The following is a 19,608-nucleotide window of genomic DNA, read 5'->3' on the forward strand; positions in this document are numbered from 1 at the left end:
TTCCAGAGTGCATTAACTTTCATAAACCCTGTTTCCTGTTCATGTACCCTGTTTTTTGCTGAAGTTCTATTTTATATGATTGGCTGCACTTAAAATGTAGATTAACTCATAACATTGTTTGCCTTTTTATTGTCATGTTGTGTTTGTTCAGGAAATAAGTTGGTTTTTTTTTTTCTCATTTGTATAGTATAGGCCTGATAATACCAAAGGCATTCAGTGGAACATATTTATTTGAAGAACCCTTTAAAATAGTTTCTTTTTAAACAATGTGTAAGATTTATGCATATTTATATAACAAACAAAAATCACATGTGTATTTATGTGTTTTGTTAGTTGCTGATAATTTGTCACAGAGTTTTCTTGGAGTCTTAAGTCTCACAAAACATCTTATTTTTGTGCATCCACACATGCCAATAAGTGAATCATGGTGCCTTTCCCAAGCCTTGTATGAACAGGACTGGGGTAAGGGCTGTTTTTTTTTTCCTTATCATGGGTCCTTAGTATAAGCTTTACAAAGAAAATTCCATGTTTCTCAGGCAAAAACATTAGGAATTAAAGTAGAATTTAAGGGTGCCATTTTAGGCAAATAGTAAGTACACATTTTGGCACTGAGTAAACACCTGATAGAAAACTTTATTATTTTAAATGGAATTAGATTTTAAAATAGGTTGTTTATTTAATAATCGTATATTTGTAGGTGCTTGATACATTTCTGTAGTAGTAGTTGTGCATCCATATCTTTGGAAAGTCATTGTCACCCTGCACTTATTTCTGTTCCTGGCAGTTGTCACTGTTACTGGAAAGCACCAGCAACTAGAGGGACACATTTATTACAGAGTCATATTTTCAATTTAATTAAATTTACTTAGCTTTAGCCTAATATTTTTCAAGATCATCCTGAAGTTTTCAAAATATTTGATAGATAAATTTGCATGATTAATGTAAGGAGTATGTGAAAATTTGGATAGATCTGTAAAAACTTTAAAGGTCAAAGCATAGTTAATCTGTTAGAGCGAATTTTGTTATGTATTTTAGGAAGTGGCTTGAAAAGTAGATTTCTGTTGCAAAATGTGGTTATTTATTAGATTTCTGAAGGCCCCAGCTTACAAGTATTGCACTAGCTGGTTTATGCCACTGGGTGGTAGTATCATTTTATTTTCATTTATGTAAACTCTAGACCAGTGGTTTCCAAACACAAGGATCTCCTTGTACTCTTTTTTTTTTTCTCAATATTTTATTTTATTTTATATTTTTTATTCTCCTTGTACTCTTAAAGATTGTTGAGGATTCCAAAGAGTTTTTATTATGTGGGTAATATGGATTGGTATTTATTATGTTAGAAATTAAAGCTAAGAAATTTTTAAAATAGTTCATTTGAAAATAACAGTTAAAAACCTATTATATGTTAAGTTTAAATGCTTTCATGAAATCTACCTGTATTTCCCAAAACACAATTTAGTGTGAAGAAAAACCTTATTTTACATCTTTGCTTATGTTATTGTTTGACTTAATAGAAGATAACTGGATTTTCATGCCTGTTTCTACTTTCAGTCTGTTGTGATATGTTAATTTGGTTGAAATATATCAAGAACATCTGCCCTCATGCAGATAAGTATTTGGAAAAAGGAGGACCTCATAGCTCCTCAGAGGGTCTCAGGACTCTAGGATTTTGAGATCAGACTTTGAAAACTGCTGCTCTAGACTTTTGCTTTTATTCACAAAAGAGGCTTGATGATTGGGTGGGAATTCTGATAAATAAAAACTTTTCGTTGTTTTTTTCTTTTAATTTGCATTTTATTCACTTCGTAGTACTAGCTGGGTTTTTTTTTTTTTTTTTTTAAATACCTCATGCATTTCTAGCAACCTTTTGCTGGGATAAAGAAATAGACACTGGCTTACCTACTCATTCTTGATGTTATTATTCAGCTTCTTAGTTAATCTAGAGGTTGCCAGCCTTTCCACTTTTCTGCCTCTTTCCTTATTCCCTGCAGGGGGATTAGAGTGGGTCTTGTTATTTTTGCCGTAAAGTGTCTTCCAGGACAGTGCTGCAAAATAGTAATGCTGCCTAGTATCTCAGAATTCTGGCATTTGCTGTCATTAATATGACAGTTAGGACTTTGAGGGTGGTGCAGGGAAGGATGCTGAAGTGACAAAAGCAAATGCCACAATTGTTCTAGTTTAGCTTGAGGCTTGGTTCTTTTATACTTTGCACCACCCCCCCCCACACACACCTTATAACTTCAACTGTCTTTGTGAAATACTTTCTTGATATCACCCAGTGCCTAGCATATGCTTGACAGATGGCAAACATCTAATAAATACATGATGAATGAATGGTTGGATTACTGAGCTCATGTAACTCTTAAGTGAGCATTTGTCCAGTTTTTACCTCCCATGGATTTAAGAGGACCTTGTCTAAAGGGCAAAGTGAGGAGCTGGCAGTATAAGGTCTGCCTTGTGTTTTTAACTGATAGAGGACTATTCCTAAAGTAGATTGCATTTTCCTAGAAATGTTTTCACAGATTTTTGTTTGAAAACAAAAATTGCCTGAGATACATTGAATTTTGCTTTGGAAGAACACCATGTGTTCTTGCAACATTTGGCGGCAGTTGGTGCTTAGCCTTCCCGTTGATGTGTGCTGTGGCCACGGTTTCCCCGCGCACTCCTGCATGTTGGTAGAAGGCTCGTCAGCTGGGGCTGATGCACGCTTTCTTCTCCCCACTCACACATGTTGTTGGGAATTGGAAGGTAATTATGTAGGCCTTCAGAACATACCTCTTTAGCACTCAACGTTAAAATCCTAGTGTAGATTCCTTTTGGAAAGGGGGGTGGAGTTCGCGTTTAGAATATTACAGGCCATGGACTCCACTTACTGTATCTGGTGGTTGCAGGATCAGAAGTTGAGATGTTGCTGGTTAGTAAGTAGTCTCTCAGCATATCCTCCTTCAGCATTGAAATGGGACTCGTTTTTGGAGGCAGACTTCCTGTAAGGAGGTGGCTTCATTTGTGGTACAGTGTAGAATGTGTTTGAAATAAGTTTTCTGTACATGGATACAGAAAAGTGTTTTACTGGCTCTTTAAAATTTTGTTTTGGGGGGACTTAACGTTTTCATAAAGCATGATGGAGATGGAAAGCAGTGAGTTTTTGTATGTCAATCAGAGGTATAACATGGTGAATTTTGTTGAGAGTTAGAAGCCATCAGTAATTGATTGGTTCAAAAATTCTGGTTTAGTAAGGTTTGTCACTGCTCAGCTGAGCATGATCAATGCTGGAATTCTTAGTTTTAAAAAATAATGACAGGTAAGGATTGTTCCTTAAATCCTGTATAGTTAAGTTGATTTATCATCCAAAGGAAAAGTTGGAGAACTCAGTTCTTACATTTGAATGAAGATGTTGAATTAAAAGTCTCAAAGGTGTCCTTTTAGGTATAAAATTATATGGTTCTTTGACAAGGTGGCAGAGTGTGGGAAGAAAGGATTAAATTTATACGAGAACTTTGGAACCAGATCTGTCCTATGTTAATCATTATATGATGGATAATCAAGTAACTTAGCTGTTTTGGAGTATTAAACACTAAAATTACAATACCATATAGAACGTACTAAAATTTGCTGAATATGGTTAGTAAGATTAACTTTTGGAAAATTATCTCCAAAAGGAACTTTGTGGCATTGATTTTTGTTGTTATTGATTAAGAAAGTGAGAGCCCTGTATCTATTTTTATACTGTATTGGATTCTGGAATTTAAAAGAAAGAAAGTTTCACTTGGTATTGACTGTGTACAGTTTTGTTTTGCTTAATTGACAGAAGCTTTTCATTTAAAACTCGGTCTTGCTGGAAGAATATCATAACTATCTTCAGGTTCTCTAGAGCTTGATTTAAGATATTTCTGTGAAGTGCTTAGAAATGCTAAGATACAATCTTATATGCTGAATATTAGCTGTAATGAAAAGATGGTGATGACATCCAAACAAAAAATACCATCATTCCTTTTTCCATGTTTTTCTTTCCCAGATGTAAGCCTTCAGCTCAAACTTAAGCAATACGCACCCGGTTACAAGATTTCTTTCCTGTAATTGGTCACTTTACTTGACTGGTTTTTAAGAAACAAGGAAACTAATTTCTTATTGCTAGCAAGAGATGTTTATTTATGCTTGACACCAGAATTTGTAGTAAAAGAATATCTAAAACAAAGATAGCATATTCCTTTAAATATTTTATTTACCAGCATATTTATGTCTAAGGATTATCATCTTGGTGTTTGCAGGCAAATATCACTGAAGTTGGAGTAGGCATCTTTAAAAATAATTAAACCTAATTAATATGTCATTAAAATTTAGACCTTATTTGAGCTATGGTTTTATACTTTGGGCATATAAAATGAATAAGTTGGATAGGTTTTTTTTTAAATATCAAATGCATGATTGCCAGAGAAGTTTTTTTTTAAGGTAGTAAGCAATGTAAGTTGTGTTTCCCCATTGTTAGCAGAATTCCATCTTTCTGTTGCCTTTTTCTATACCCACTATACTTCACCGTTAAGAAAATGCTTTAGAATACATGTTTGTCTTTAGGTATGCAGTTTCTTTGTGAAAACCACTATGTGTTAAGTGAAATTGTAGTTAATGAAGGGGCTTTTTTTATGCAATATCATCGGTTGATGTTCCACATTTCTTACACCACTGGAAGTGAGAATACTTCATGTGTCAATGAATTGTCACCCTGAATATTTATTTCTTAAAAGGATTAAAACCCATCTTGAAAGTTGATGTTTTATTTATAGTTCTTCTCTTTGGTAAAGGGAAGTCTTCTATTCTTTGAGGACTAAAGAAAATAGTCGAGGATGATAGTAGCACTAGGATTTTCACAGGATATTATTCTGTCAGTAGAGAGAGAAAGTGTGTTTACACACATATACAGTGCACACATGCATACACACACATGCATGTATACAAACACAAATACATACAAGCACACATACTCGTATATTTTCGGTGTCTAGTTACCCAGCTCTGGTACCCATGCTGTCAGATTCTGTTTGATGCTGAGTGATCTGTCCTTAAAGATCTTACTGTTGTAGCCTAGGTGACTGTTTTTGCAGGATCTGTATTCTTTCTTATTTCACTCAAAACTTCCCTGCTAGTAGTGCCTTTTTGTACACTTTTTTTTCTATTTATTTTTATTAGTTGGAGGCTAATTACTTTACAATATTGTAGTGGTTTTGAATCAGGAAAAGATTTCTTATTAGTTAGCTACATTGATTTGAAACTTACATAGCTTTCAAATCAAAATACAGGTTTCATATCAAATAGTAGTAGGTTTCATATCAAAATACATTGCTTAAATATGTGATTCAGCCAGTAAATGTTTAGGGAAAAAACCCTGCTTTTATTGTATGGTTAAGAGGTTTTTGTTTATTTTTTTAAATACGATTAGTCAAAGAATAATTTTTTCATTCTTAAAAATATCCCAGTGAGTATACAATAGTGTTACCTAGTTATTGATTAATAGACAAGAACTTGCATAGCAGACAGAGAAGCAATCGCAATTATATACTACAGCAGTAGGTACAAGTATTCATTTCTATGAATTTACTATCCATAATGACATTTGTGGGGAGAGAGGGGCGAATCTTTAGTTATTTAATATTTTTTCCAACTTTGAGCCTAAGTTCATACAGTATAAGCCATCTTAATGTATGAATCCAGAACTCGATGACAATTGTTTTCAGTGACTGGACGTTTCTTGTGGCTTTGTTGAACCACTGCTCAGATACCTCTTGGCTTTAAACAACGATGAGTTTTTTCACATGTCCTGCTACTGCTGCTCTTAGTTCCCATCAATTGAGTGTAAAACACTTTAGCTCAATGATAGTATTTCTTGAGATACTTGTTTTCTGCTGTTTTCATTATAGCTTTTGAGGAACTTGAGAAAGCCCTGAGTACAGCCCAAAAAACAGAAGAAGCACGGAGAAAAATGAAAGCAGAAATGGATGAGCAAATAAAAGCCATTGAAAAAGCAAGTGAGGAGGAACGTATCAGACTTCAACAGGAGTTAAGTCGCCTGAAGCAGGAGGCTGTTGATGTCACGAAAGTAAGAATAATTCTAGATTGCAGTGGGTTACAGCAGTTTTGAAACTTAAGTCTTATACTTTTCCTACACTCTCTGCAGTAAAGAAGAGTAAATTTATATTTTAGACCTTATCCATTTCATGATGTTCAGGATATAGGAAAAAAAGCACTCTGATAAAGAAATGAATGTATCTTTTTGAGTATACTTCCCAGAGATAATCTCTGCATATAATTTCTCTTTTTCGTTTTCTAACCCTCTCTTTAATTTTTTCTTAAATAAAAGATGGCATGTTATTTTTAATGTTCTGTATTTTGTTTTTCCAAATTAATAATCTGTCTTGGTGGTTGTTCTTTATTATTGAGTTAAGAGTGATGTCCCTTTTGTTTTAAAGACGGCTCAAGATTTCATTTTATGAATAGCTCATAATTTTATCAGTTTTCTACTGATGGGTAGATATTTAGACTTTACGTTTTTATTGTTGGAAATTGTGAATATCCTTATCGTATTTGCTAACATCTGTTTCTTTAGAATAGATTCCTAGAACTGGAATATTACTCAGGCAAAAGTTGTGTGTATTTTTGATTATTGCCTAGTTGCTACAAGCTTGATGGAGGACCATTTATACTCAAGTATTAGAATATGTTCCCGCCCTGATAAAGATGTTGTTACCTGACTTTTTAAAAATCTTTATGAGCTAAGTTAAAAATGACATCATTGTAGTTTTAATATACATATCTCTTACAATATGACAAACATGTTTTTCTATGTTTACAAGGAATTTATAGTTTTCCGTTTTGAGTTGCCTGATCAAATCCTGATTCCTTTTCCTCTTGGACTGTTGGACTTTTTCTTACTGATTTCTTACTGAAGCTTTTTATTTATAGTAAGAATTAACCCTTAGAGATAGGTATTTTTATCCAAATAATTTTCAATTTGTTGTCTTTATCATTTTTTGTTTTTTTTTTGGGGGGGGAGTGATATGCAGAAAAGTTTTCTTTTCCTTAAATGTTAGCAAATTTTTATTCTGCTTCAAGACATTCTCAATTGAGTAAAAAAAAATTGTTTTTCTCATGTGACACTTTCATGCTTTCATTTTTTATGGTTAAATTTTTGATCCAGCTGAAATTTATTTAGTGTGAGGAGTGAGGTAGGGACCCAACCTAAATATTTTCCAGATGACTGCCTAGTAGTCTTCCAATCATTTCTTTTGTAACCTGTGTTTTCCCTTCTGACATGCCATACTACCTTTATTGCATACTAAATTATTGTAGTGCTGTGTATGGGTCTTCTGGATTCTCTCTGCTGTTCCACTGCTTTGTCTGACCATATGCTGGTATTACACTGATACTAGTTTTACCATATGTTCTAGTTTTATATTGTTTTATATAGTTTTATAATGTTTTATATATTGTTTTATATTTATATTCTACTGCTTGATAGCCCCTCCTCATTACTCTTAATGTTCAGAAGAGATTGGCTATTATTCCATGTTTATTTTGTCCAGTGGGCCTTCCCTCATTTGCTTGGTAGTTTTATTTGATTTTATTAAATTTTTGAATTTATTTAGGGTGGTTTGACATTTTTATAAGATTTGAGTCTTCCTATTCAAGAAAGAACAAGACCAGTACTTAATTAGTAATAGTAGTACATGCCTGGAAAGGTAGGCATAATTAGTTGGGTGAAGCCAGAGCACCTTGCCCATGATAGAGCGCCCTTTCTGAGCGCATCCTTATTGCTACGCTTCCCCATCCTGTTTGGTGGGAACATCTTTGTAAGATGTGGAATTGGAGCTTCAGCTGCATAGGATTGACTGTTGAAGCTTCAGCTCTTCATGTCCTAAATGAGGAGCAACACTTTACTGGTCTTTCTTTAAACTCTCAAGAATTTGGTGACTTTTGATTTATGTGGGAAATATGTTCTAATTTTTCCTGTTAGGAATCTGTTAGCTTGATGATTGAACTATAATAAAGTATTGTTTTGTTGTAGAGTGACATGTTTTATCTGGATGTTTCACTTTTAACTATTTGGCTGCTTTTCAGAAATCCTCAGAACAAATTGCTAAATTACAGAAGCTTCATGAAGAGGAGCTGGCTAGCAAAGAGCAGGAACTGACGAAGAAGCTTCAGACTCAAGAAATGGAATTTCGGGAGCAAATGAGAATAGCTCTTGTAAGTACCTACAGTATTTTGTTTTTCCCTCATTATAAAGTTGTCATGCCCTCACCCCTGCCTTTTAGGCTGAGGTCACTCTACTCTCAGCCTTGACCTTTAAGGATGCAGAGAGACTGACTGTAGGCAGAAATGAGGCTGTCAGAATTTGTTGATTTAGTATTGTCTGAAAATTAAATTTGCTTTCTGACAGGCTTATATTAATCAGTGTGTTTGTGGATCGTTCCTCTCGCCCTGGCTGTAGACTGTGATTGGGGAAAATAAAGGGGAGGGTAGGTTAACTGACGCAGTTGGCCAGCACCTGCATAATTTAGCAAGAATGTCTTGATAGATATCAGATACCAGACCGAATGTATCAGAGCTTAAGGCTCAGAAAGTTTGCTTGAATGCATTTTAAAGAGGACAAAAGGAAAATGACCCAGTTCACAGATGGCACAGCGGTAAAGAATGCCTGCCAATGCAGGGGACACGGGAGATTCGGGTTCGGTCCCTGGGTTGGGAACATTCCTTGGAGAAACAAGTATTCTTGCCTGGAAAATCCCATGGACAGAAGAGCCTGGTGGGCTGCAGTCCATGGGGTCACAAAGAGTTGGACACGACTGAGCACATATGCAGTTTTCCTTTTAAGTAGACTGATAGCAGTAATTTTCAATCTATATGATGTTAAAAAAAATAAAGTAAAATAAGAAAAAACTGGCTGAACTAACTAAAACAATAACCAAAAAAGCAAAAATAAGAAAGAGTTGTTGGCATGGTATAATTTGAAAGTTTGAAACAAAAAATATTTTACTTAAATTGTGAAAAGCCTATTTAGATAAGTTACGTTAAGAAGTATTAATGCCAAAAATGTAGATTATTGTTTTTACATGAAGTTATTATCCATAAGGTAATAGATATAATTAAAAAATACTTTAAAAAAATAAAATAAAAAATACTTTTAAAGGATGAGAAATAGTTTTTATAATTTTCATCTCCATTCTTTTCCACATTTCTGTTTTCACTCTGGTTTGGACCTGGGGCTCTGAGGCTTTCCAGCAGCTGTGATCCTTGAACTGAGTCAGGGAGTTCTGTAATCTCTGTGGGGCCAACAGACACATGGATTTACAGTGCTGTTGGCTGAGGTTAGGGGTTTAGTTCATGGTTGTGAAACATACATCTGTATGGCACATATTTGTATTCTTTGTTGGTCCAAAAATGATTTGAAGTTGTTCACAAGAGTACTTAAAAATTACAACAGGACAGCATAAATTTAAAATAGTAGCATGGAAATTAAAGGAACAAAGTGAGACACTAGGGACCTAAGTGAAGCCAGGGATGGTGCTAAAAATGCCTGTCATAAGACCTGCTGTGGGTTTTCATGCTGGAGTAATTGGGGCACTGTAATTGGAGAAGGAAATAGCAACCTACTCCAGTATTCTTGTCTGGAGAATCCCATGGACCAGGGAGTCCAGGGGGTCACAAAAGAGTCGGGCATGACTGAGCAAGTAACACACAATTGGGACACTGGACTCTGAACATTGACTTTGTTAATACTGTGTTTTGGGAATTGATAATTTCAGACATACTCTGACTAGTGAGCGCAGGACACAAATAACACATGAAGCACACATACCTGCACATGTGCTCATCCCCTTCCACCCTTCTTCCTACCTAGTTTCTCAAAGAAATTAGTTTGGCATTGAGAGTCAAAATTCTGCAGACTATTAGCATTTCCTTTTTAATATTTATGGGCATAGGTGGCAATGCATTTAAATTATAGTTTATGTTAAACAGTTTAGTATGTTTAAAGTGATGTTTCAAAATTGATGTTATAGAAACTAATTTTTTAAAAATCAATCTGCTTATGGTATGGTACAAAATCTTTCCTTAAAGCAGTATACTTCACCAGAGTGAAATGGGCCAGATCTTCTTAAGAGCTGTATAGGCTTTTAGAGTTCCTTGATCTAATCCATTTTTTCACATGTAATCTCATTTTGATGAGCTTTTCCATGCAGGGTTCCCTATCATAGTAAGGTATTTCTCACAAATTATATAAATTTACAGCCTAAATTTATTTAAATTATGTAAGTCTATGGCCTGGAGTTGAAATATCAAACTCTAGAGAAGTGGTAGTGACAGTTGTGTGACCCTGCACATTCAGTGATACTTTGCAAAGCATTTTAAGTAGTGAATACATAGTAGACACACTTCCCAGGTGGTGCTAGTGGTAAACAGTTCACCTGCCAGTGCTGTAGACGTAAGAGACACAGGTTCAATCCCCTGGAAGAGGGCATGACATCCTACTCAGGTATTCTTGTCTGGAGAGTCCCATGGTCAGAGGACCCTGGCGGGCTACAGTCCCTGGGGTTGCAGAGAGTTGGACATGACTGAAGTGACTTATTTAGCATGCACACACCCAGTAGGGTTACTGGAAACAAAATTTTTCATATTAGTTGTACTTGTGGCAAAGATTGGCCAGACTATACTGGAAAAGGCACTATGCCCTGTTTCTGCAGACCAGAGTGTGAGAAGAGAGAGGTAACAATGCTGCCTACCTCACAGGGCTGGTGTGCAGATCAAATGAAATGAATGATTCCTGTGGCAGTGCTTTGAGAATGCTGAAGATCTACATGGGTCTAAGGTGGTATGATTGTTTTTGGCACAGGAAAAAAGTCAGTCAGAATATTTGAAGATCACTCAAGAAAAAGAACAGCAAGAATCATTGGCCTTGGAAGAGTTAGAGTTGCAGAAGAAAGCAATCCTCACAGAGAGTGAAAATAAAGTTCGGGACCTTCAACAAGAAACAGAGACATATAGAACTGTAAGTTTAAACACTATTTCAGGGCCCCAGGCTATGGGATTACTTGTATTAATACATGAAAACTCTTATTATCTCTACAGTCGATATAAAGTTGTAGAGAAGACTTTGTTTTAGATATACATATACATGCTCTCCTGGAAATGGCAACCCACTCCAGTATTCTTGCTGGGGAATCCCATGGACAGAGTAGCCTGATGGGATAGAGTCCATGGGGTCGCAGAGTCAGAACACAGCTGAGCACGTGCACTTACGTACACTCCACTTGTAGATAGTTAGAGCTATTTGTGGGAGTGGTTTGATGTCTGCCTCATGGTGCTTCTGACTCTCTGCTTTTGGTTGACTGTATTTGTCTCTCACTCCGATTCTTTGCCCTCAGTCAGCAGTGCAGCGTCCTTGCTCCACTGCTTACTCATCTTTCATCCTTAGGAAGAGGCCTCCTTTTGTAGGCAGCACTTGCCCTGACACCTTCTTACCTCTTCACCTTCATCTCATGCCATATCTGGACATACTTCATTTTATGTTTGTATCAGTTTAGTTACCCTGTTGCTCTACTTTTTCCATTTAATTTTTCTCCCATTTTCCCATATTAAAAAATAGTCCTGTGATGAGCAGGTAAGTATGTCTATCTCAGTGTGCACATTTTTAAGGCCCCCTGTTCTTTCCCTTAACAGTGCATGAAATATTTGACTTATTAGGAATAAATTAATACTACTTAGACTTTTTAAAAGCCTTTTTGCTCTGATTTAGACAGTGAAACAGTCTCAGTTCTTACGCATATTTCTAAACTGTCTTATTAGCCCACTTCCAACATTTTGTAAGGTGGCATAGTCAAGGGGAATGGGTACTCAGGAGGCCTACATCTTTCACTTATTAGCTTTATAAATTAATTATACCTTAATTTCCTTACATGTCACATGAAGAGGTTGGATCTGATAATTTCTTAACACCATTCCAGTTCTGACATTCCTTGGCTCTGCCTTAATTAGCTCTTTTTCCTTCAGTCAAGATTGATATTTTCAGGAGATAATAATATTTTAGTATCACTATTACTTTTTGTAAACTACTTTGGTAAAGTTTGGTAAATTACTTTGGTGTAAGTTCCTTCTTTTTGAAAAACATCTTCTAAGTAATAATTTTTGGTGTAAGAGCCAGATACATTATTTTTCTTTCAAAATTAAATTATAAGAGTAATGGAATACTATTATAGGCCTTTCTAAAAACAGAAAAAAATACTCCTCTTTCTACCAAAAGTTACTGTTATATAGTTTATCGTTTTTTCCCCCCACTATCCATTCAGAATGATTTTGAAAAAGATAGTTGAACTAGTTACCCAAATAGAAAGAATCTGGAATTATGAGCTGTGTGAAAAATAGAATCTTTTTTTTTAAAATTACATGATTCCTTTAGGAACTGAGCACAGATTCCTTGTCCTTTCTAGTGTTTGATATGACATGTAAAATTGTTTATCTAAATTGTAATCTTTAAGGAGGTGTAGACATCATGTCGTGTATATCATTGCTAATAAATTAAAAACACATCTGTTTTCATTAACAGAGAATTCTTGAATTAGAAAGTTCTTTGGAAAAAAGCTTGCAAGAAAATAAAAATCAATCAGAAGATTTAACTATTCGTTTGGAAGCTGAAAAAAATAAGCACAATAAAGAAATTACAATCATGGTTGAAAAACACAAGACAGAATTGGAAAGTCTGAAGCATCAGCAGGATAACATTTGGACTGAAAAGCTCCAAGTCTTAAAGCAACAGCATCAGACTGAAATGGAAGAACTTAGAGAAAAGTATGAGCGAGAGAAAGAAACATTGGTGAAAGACAGAGAGACACTCTTTCAGGCCCATATAGAAGAAATGAACGAAAAGACTTTAGAAAAGCTTGATGTGAAGCAAACAGAATTGGAATCATTATCGTCTGAACTGTCAGAAGTGTTAAAAACACGTGACAAGCTAGAAGAAGAACTTTCTGTACTGAAGGATCAAGCGGATCGAATGAAGCAGGAATTAGAGGCCAAGCTGGATGAACAGAAAAATCATCACCAACAGCAGGTTGACAGTATCATTAAAGAACAAGAGATTTCTATCCAGAGAACTGAAAAGGCCTTAAAAGATGAAATTAACCAACTTGGGCTTCTTCTGAAGGAAAAGGACAAGCATTTAAAAGAACGTCAGGCCCATGTGGAAAATTTAGAGGCAGACGTCAAAAGGTCCGAAGGGGAACTCCAGCAGGCATCAGCTAGGCTGGAGCTTTTCCAGTCACTGCAGAATACAACGCATGAGCAGGCTAAAGTCCATGAGGAGCAGCTGGCCCAGTTGCAGCAGCAGTTGTTGGATTTGGAAACAGAAAGAATTCTTCTTAGCAAACAGGTAGCTGAAGTTGAAGCTCAAAAGAAAGATGTTTGTGCTGAGTTGGACACTCACAAAATCCAGGTGCAGGATCTACTGCAGAAGCTTGAAAAACAGAATCGTGAAATGGAAGAAAAAGTGAAATCTTTAACCCAGCTCTATGAATCCCAACTTAAAGATAACAACACAGAACAGGAACAGACCAAGCAACTCTTAATGGAAAAGGAAAATGTTATTTTACAAATGAGAGAAGCCCAGAGCAAAGAAATAGAAATACTCAAACAGAAATTATCAGCCAAAGAGGACAGTATTCATGTTTTGCAAGAGGAATATGAAGCCAAATTTAAAAATCAAGAGAAAAAGATGGAAAAAATTAAGCAGAAAGCAAAGGAGATGCAAGAAATGTTAAAGAAGAAATTGTTGGATCAGGAAGCCAAACTTAAAAAAGAGCTTGAAAATACTGCTCTGGAGCTCAGTCAAAAAGAAAAACAGTTCAATGCCAAAATTTTGGAAATGGCACAGGCTAATTCAGCTGGAATCAATGATGCAGTGTCAAGACTGGAGACAAACCAAAGGGAGCAAATAGAAAGTCTCACTGAGGCACACAGGCGAGAGCTAGATGATGTCATAGCAGTCTGGGAGCGGAAACTTAGTCAGCAAGCTGAAGAACTTCAGGAAAAACATGATATCCAGTTACAGGAGAAAGAACAAGAGGTAGCAGAACTGAAGCAAAAGATGCTCCTATTTGGGTGTGAAAAAGAAGAGATGAACAAGGAAATGGCTTGGCTGAAGGAGGAGGGTGCTAGGCAGGATACCACATTAAAGGAATTACAGGGACAGTTGAAGCAGAATGCTGCTCTCAGGGATTCCCTTGCACAGAATGAAGCTAAACTGAAAGCTGAACTTGAAAAGCTGGAGGTTGACTTGAGTGGCTCTCTGAAGGAAAACATTTCTCTTCAAGAGCAAGTAGCTGAACTGAAGGTGCTGGCAGAAAAAGACAGGCTCAAGGTTTTAGAGTTTACTGAGATGCTGAAAACCACAGATGAAGCATTCCAGAGTCTGAAATCTTCACACGACAGCAGTAAGAAAAGCCTAGAGGACAGAAGCCTGGAGTTCAAAAAGCTGTCTGAGGAGCTAACAGTTCAGCTAGACATTTACTCTAAGAAAACCGAAGCCTTACTGCAGGCTAAAACAAGTGAGCTCATCGACATCAGCAGTAGTAAAATCAATGCCATTCTCTCTAGAATCTCCCATTGTCAACAGCACACAGCTAAAGTGAAGGAGGCACTACTCAGCAAAACTTGCCAGGTTTCTGAATTAGAAGCACAACTTAGACAGCTAACAGAAGAGCAAAATATACTAAATAGTTCTTTTCAACATGCTACACATCAGTTGGAAGAAAAAGAAGGTCAGATTAAGAGCATGAAGGCTGATATTGAAGGTCTTGTCACAGAAAAAGAAGCCTTACAGAAGGAAGGAGGAAATCAGCAACAGGCTGCTTCAGAAAAGGAATCTTGTATCACACAGTTGAAGAAAGAGTTGTCAGAAAACATCAATGCTGTCACTATGATGAAAGAAGAGCTTAAAGAAAAAAAAGCTGAGATCAGCAGTCTTAGTAAACAGCTAGCTGATTTGAATGCTCAGCTTCAGAATAGCATCAGCCTAGCTGAAAAAGAAGCAGCCATCTCATCACTAAGTAAGCGACATGATGAAGCACAGCAGGAATTGCTGAATCAAGTGCGAGATTTATCTTTGAAAGTTGAAACTCTGAGTAAAGAGAAAACGTCTGCTCTGGAACAGGCAGATCACTTGTCCATCAAATTCTCAGAGTGGAAGAAGAAAGCACAGTCAAGATTTACACAGTACCAAAATACTAGTAAAGAATTGCAGATGCAGCTTGAGTTAAAAACGAAGGAAGCCAGTGAAAAGGACGAGCAGTTAACTTTATTGAAGGAGGACCTTGATCAGCAAAAGAAAAGATTTGAATATTTAAAGGGTGAGATGGAAGATAAGAAGAGTGAGATGGAGAAGAAGGAGTGTAATTTAGAGGCTGAGTTAAAAACTCTAACAGTGAGAATTGTGGAATTAGAGGAGCATGTTGCTCAGAAAGCAGTTGAAATTGAGTCCTTAAATGAAGTGCTTAAAAGCCACCATCAACAAAAGGATAGTGAACAGAAAGAACTGATTCAGAAACTCCGGCACATTCAAGAGTTAGGAGAAGAGAAGGACAACAGGGTTAAAGAGGCTGAAGAAAAAGTCTTAAGACTTGAAGAGCAAGCATCTTCCATGAAATCTGAACTTGAATCTGTGAAGAAAGAATTGGAACATGTGAATTCAATTGTGAAAGGCAAAGAAGAGGAGTTAAAAGCATTGGAAGATAGACTTGAGTCAGAAGGTGCTGCGAAATTAGCAGAACTGAAGAAAAAAGCCGAACAAAAGATTGCTGCCATCAAGAAGCAGTTGTTATCGCAAATGGAGGAGAAAGAACAGCAATACAGAAAAGACAGAGAAAGTCATCTGAGTGAGCTAACTATAAAACTGCAAGAAAGAGACAGAGAAATTCACATCTTGCAAGAAAAACTGAAGTCCGCGAAAAGTTCACCACAATCAGAAATGTCAGTTGTACCCAGATTATCAGAAAACATAGCAGTGTGTACTGAGCAAGAAGAAGCAGATTCCCAAGGCTGTGTGCGGAATGCATGTGAAGAAAAACTAAGTGTTTTACAAAGAAATTTAATTGAAAAGGAAATGTTAGTGCAGAGGCTGGAGCAGGAAAAAGAAGAGACAATTTCCTCTCATTCTGAAATACAGTGCAAATACCAGGAGCTCTTAATAAAGATAGAACAGGCTGAAGCAAAACAACATGAGGATCGAGTGATGATTAATCAGCTTCAAGAAGAACTTGAAGGAAAAAACAAGAAACACTCCTTGGTTTCTTCCCAGCATTTGGAAGAAGAAGGAGATAAAAATAACACAGGGGCAAAGCAGAACTTGGAAAATGTGGTTGGCAATGTCCAGAAAACGCTCCAGGGGGAGGACTTGACCTGTCAGATCTTGGAGCAAAAAATAAAAGAGTTGGATTCCTGCTTATTGAGAGAGAGGGAAGGACACAGAGTTGAAATCGAAGCGCTGACCTCAAAACTTGAAAGTTTACAGGCTCTACAACAACAGATGAATGGAAAAAGTAAACCCACAGAAGTTTTGGAAGAAAGTGCTGAAGGAAAGTCCACATCACATGTGGTCCAGCCCAGCTTGCTTAGTAACATGGAGGAGCACAATGACCTGGAGTTTAAATTAGCTGGAGCGGAACAGGAGAAGCGGAAGCTGAGCCAGGAGGTGGTTAAACTGCAGAAAGATATTCGAATGCTGTGGAAGGAGCATCAGCAAGAACTGGATATAATAAAGAAAGAGTATGAAAAAGAGATGGAAGAGAAAATCAAGTAAGCTTTTATTTTGTTTATTGACTGTGCTGGGTCTTTGTTGCTGTGTGCAGGCTTCCCCTAGTGCCCTGAGCAGAGGCTACTCTTCGTTGCAGCGCATGCGCTTCTCATTGTGGTGGCTTCTCTTGTTGTGGCGCACGGGATCTGGGCGAGTGGGCTCAGTAGTGAGTAGTGCATGGGCTAAGTTGCTCAGAGGCATGTGGGTTCTCCCTGGACCAGGGATCAAACCTGTGTCCCCTGCATTGGTAGGTGGGTCTTAACCACTGGACCGCCAGAGAAGCCCCAAGTAAATTTTTTTTTCTTTCCAGTATGATTATCTTTAAGGTAATCCTCCCTAATAAAATCTTTTTTGTGTCTTAATACAGTTGAGTTTCATAACCTAAAATTGTTAGTATCAAGCATAAATATAGTAAGTTAAATACTGATGACAAATAAAAGCAATTAAATCAGAGAAGCAGTGTTTTCCCATGTCTGTTTAAGGGGGAAAAACCCTTTCCTTGCATATGAGATCATGATTATTAGGTATATAACCCAGTAATTATTTTTTGTTTTATTATTTTTAGTATTAATGTTATATAATATAGATGTATGTGGTATATATGGTATATGATGTATATGGTAATTTTAAATGGAAAATGAAAATTCTCAAATTCTCAGGACCATTCCCTAGAGTTAATCATAGTTACATAGCCTTCCAGAAGTTTTCTGGGCCTGGAGACACACACACGCATGCTCACACACACACACCCTTAAATATGGTTGGATACACCAGTGAGATCAGACTATATGCACTGCTTTTTTTTGTATGACAACAATAAGCTCTTCATATTTTGATACTCAGACAGGAGCAGGAAGATCTTGAGTTGAAGCACAATTCCACATTAAAACAGCTGATGAGAGAGTTTCATACACAGCTCGCACAAAAAGAACAGGAGCTGGAAATGACCATAAAGGAGACCATCGGTAAGCAAACTTTTGAACTCAATAAAAACCAAATCAGAATCAGTCAGCAGTGGCTATTTATAATTTAAGCTTATTCTTTTCACACTGTGCTAAGTGCTTTATGTAATTATAAACAGGAGAAAAAAATAATTCTTGCCCAAGAAAGTTCACTGATGGAAACTGTGCTGCCTGAAAGTGACTTGCTTTTAGAGGGAAGGAGCAGGTGGAAGAACCTAAAAGAAAGCATTAGCTAATTAATTACCTGATGAAGGCACTTCTGCTCCCTGAGAAGGATACATTTGATCAGTTTGATCAGTTGATTTTAATCAAGTTTACTGATAATTTGGAACAAGGATTCTTACAGATTACTGGGATATAGATATTAATTCTTACCTAATATATTTTCTTATATGTGTCCATTTTTTTTATTTATTAGATAAAGCCCAGGAAGTGGAGGCTGAACTTTTAGAAAGCCATCAAGAAGAGACAAATAAGTTATATAAAAAAATTGCAGAGAAAGAAGATGATCTAAAAAGAACCGCCAAAAGATATGAAGAAATCCTTGATGTACCTTATTTTCTCTCTCTCTCTCTCTCTCTCTAAATTTAGGTGAAATAGATTTCATGGTAGTGCTAAAGAAGATTGGGCTGTCAGATTGCCTGTTTTTCTAATGTAGAGGGGTTTTTTGGGGCGGGGGAGTTCAATATTATTTGAATTAGTGTTTTTCCATTGTTTGCAGATTTATGAGGAGTCTAATTCTGCTAGGTTTATAGTTTTCTGATCAGTGTCTGCTTACCAGACATACTTGAAGCAACAGTGAGTTAGTAAGGGAAAGAATGGATTTTCTTCTCTGTCTCCCAGATTCAGATCAAATTGTGAGATCACCAGACTAAGAATTGAGAGCTTGTGTTTAAGACAGTTAGTGTGTGTATGAGCTTAACTGGGATCTTTCCAGGAGGGCCAGTTAACTTTATTTCATCCCTACCCAATTTGCTTAGTTTTTGTTGATCTCAAGGGAGAAAAAAGATGAAAAAAAAAGAATACATCAGCTAGATCTTTTACATGCAGTTGAAAGATAAATTCAGTATACTATTTATTCTACTAGTGGTGGATTAGTATAAAGATAAGCCACGAATGCTGGTGAGTATTTGGACTCCAGAATATTTTTGAATATAAAACAATGTGAATTATTCTTTCTTGGAGTGCAGATTCTTTAGTTACTGTAAGCCTTAGTTCACAATGTGCTGAGAACCATTTGATTATTAGGAATGGGTAAACCAGAGAATCTTGCCTTAGTCTGGCTGTTGTAGCAGTAGAGGTCTGAGCCGAAACAGATTCTAGTAATAATTATTTTAAATATAATTGAAAAAGTGAAATTCTGAGATATGTTATATGAATATAAATGTTCAGTTCAGTCACTCAGTTGCGTCTGACTCCTTTTGACCCCATAGACTGCAGCATGCCAGGCTTCCCTGTCCCATCACCAACTCCCAGAACTTGCTCAAACTCATGTCCATCGAGTTGGTGATGCCACCCAACCATCTCATCCTCTGTCGTTCCCTTCTCCTCCTGCCCTCAGTCTTTCCCAGCATCAGAGACTTTTCCAGTGAGTCAGCTCTTCACATCAGGTGGCCAAAGTATTGAAGTTTCAGCTTCAGCATCAGTCCTTCCAATGAATATACAGGACTCATTTCCTTTAGGATGGACTGGTTTGATCTCCTTGCAGCCCAAGGGGCTCTCAAGAGTCTTCTCCAAGCCCACAGTTCAAAAGAATCAATTCTTTGGCGATTTTTTAATATAGATTTTGAGCTATAGCTTTCACTATGAAAGAAA

At 36.6% G+C, this 19,608-nt stretch overlaps 1 protein-coding gene across 6 annotated transcripts in view; it reads left to right on the plus strand.

Moving 5' to 3' along the window:
• GOLGA4 (golgin A4) overlaps positions 1–19,608 on the plus strand; it is a 113,028-nt gene that overhangs the window by 66,726 nt on the left and 26,694 nt on the right. For all 6 annotated transcript variants that reach the window (XM_070455410.1, XM_070455411.1, XM_070455412.1 and 3 more), the window contains 6 exons: positions 5,913–6,091; positions 8,110–8,238; positions 10,883–11,038; positions 12,593–16,833; positions 17,675–17,796; positions 18,212–18,342. In XM_070455410.1, coding sequence (XP_070311511.1) covers positions 5,913–6,091; positions 8,110–8,238; positions 10,883–11,038; positions 12,593–16,833; positions 17,675–17,796; positions 18,212–18,342 — 4,958 coding nt within the window. The remainder of the gene's footprint in view (positions 1–5,912; positions 6,092–8,109; positions 8,239–10,882; positions 11,039–12,592; positions 16,834–17,674; positions 17,797–18,211; positions 18,343–19,608) is intronic.

Source organism: Odocoileus virginianus, chromosome 26 (genome assembly GCF_023699985.2).
Source record: "Odocoileus virginianus isolate 20LAN1187 ecotype Illinois chromosome 26, Ovbor_1.2, whole genome shotgun sequence".
NCBI classification, from domain to species: Eukaryota; Metazoa; Chordata; class Mammalia; order Artiodactyla; family Cervidae; genus Odocoileus; species Odocoileus virginianus.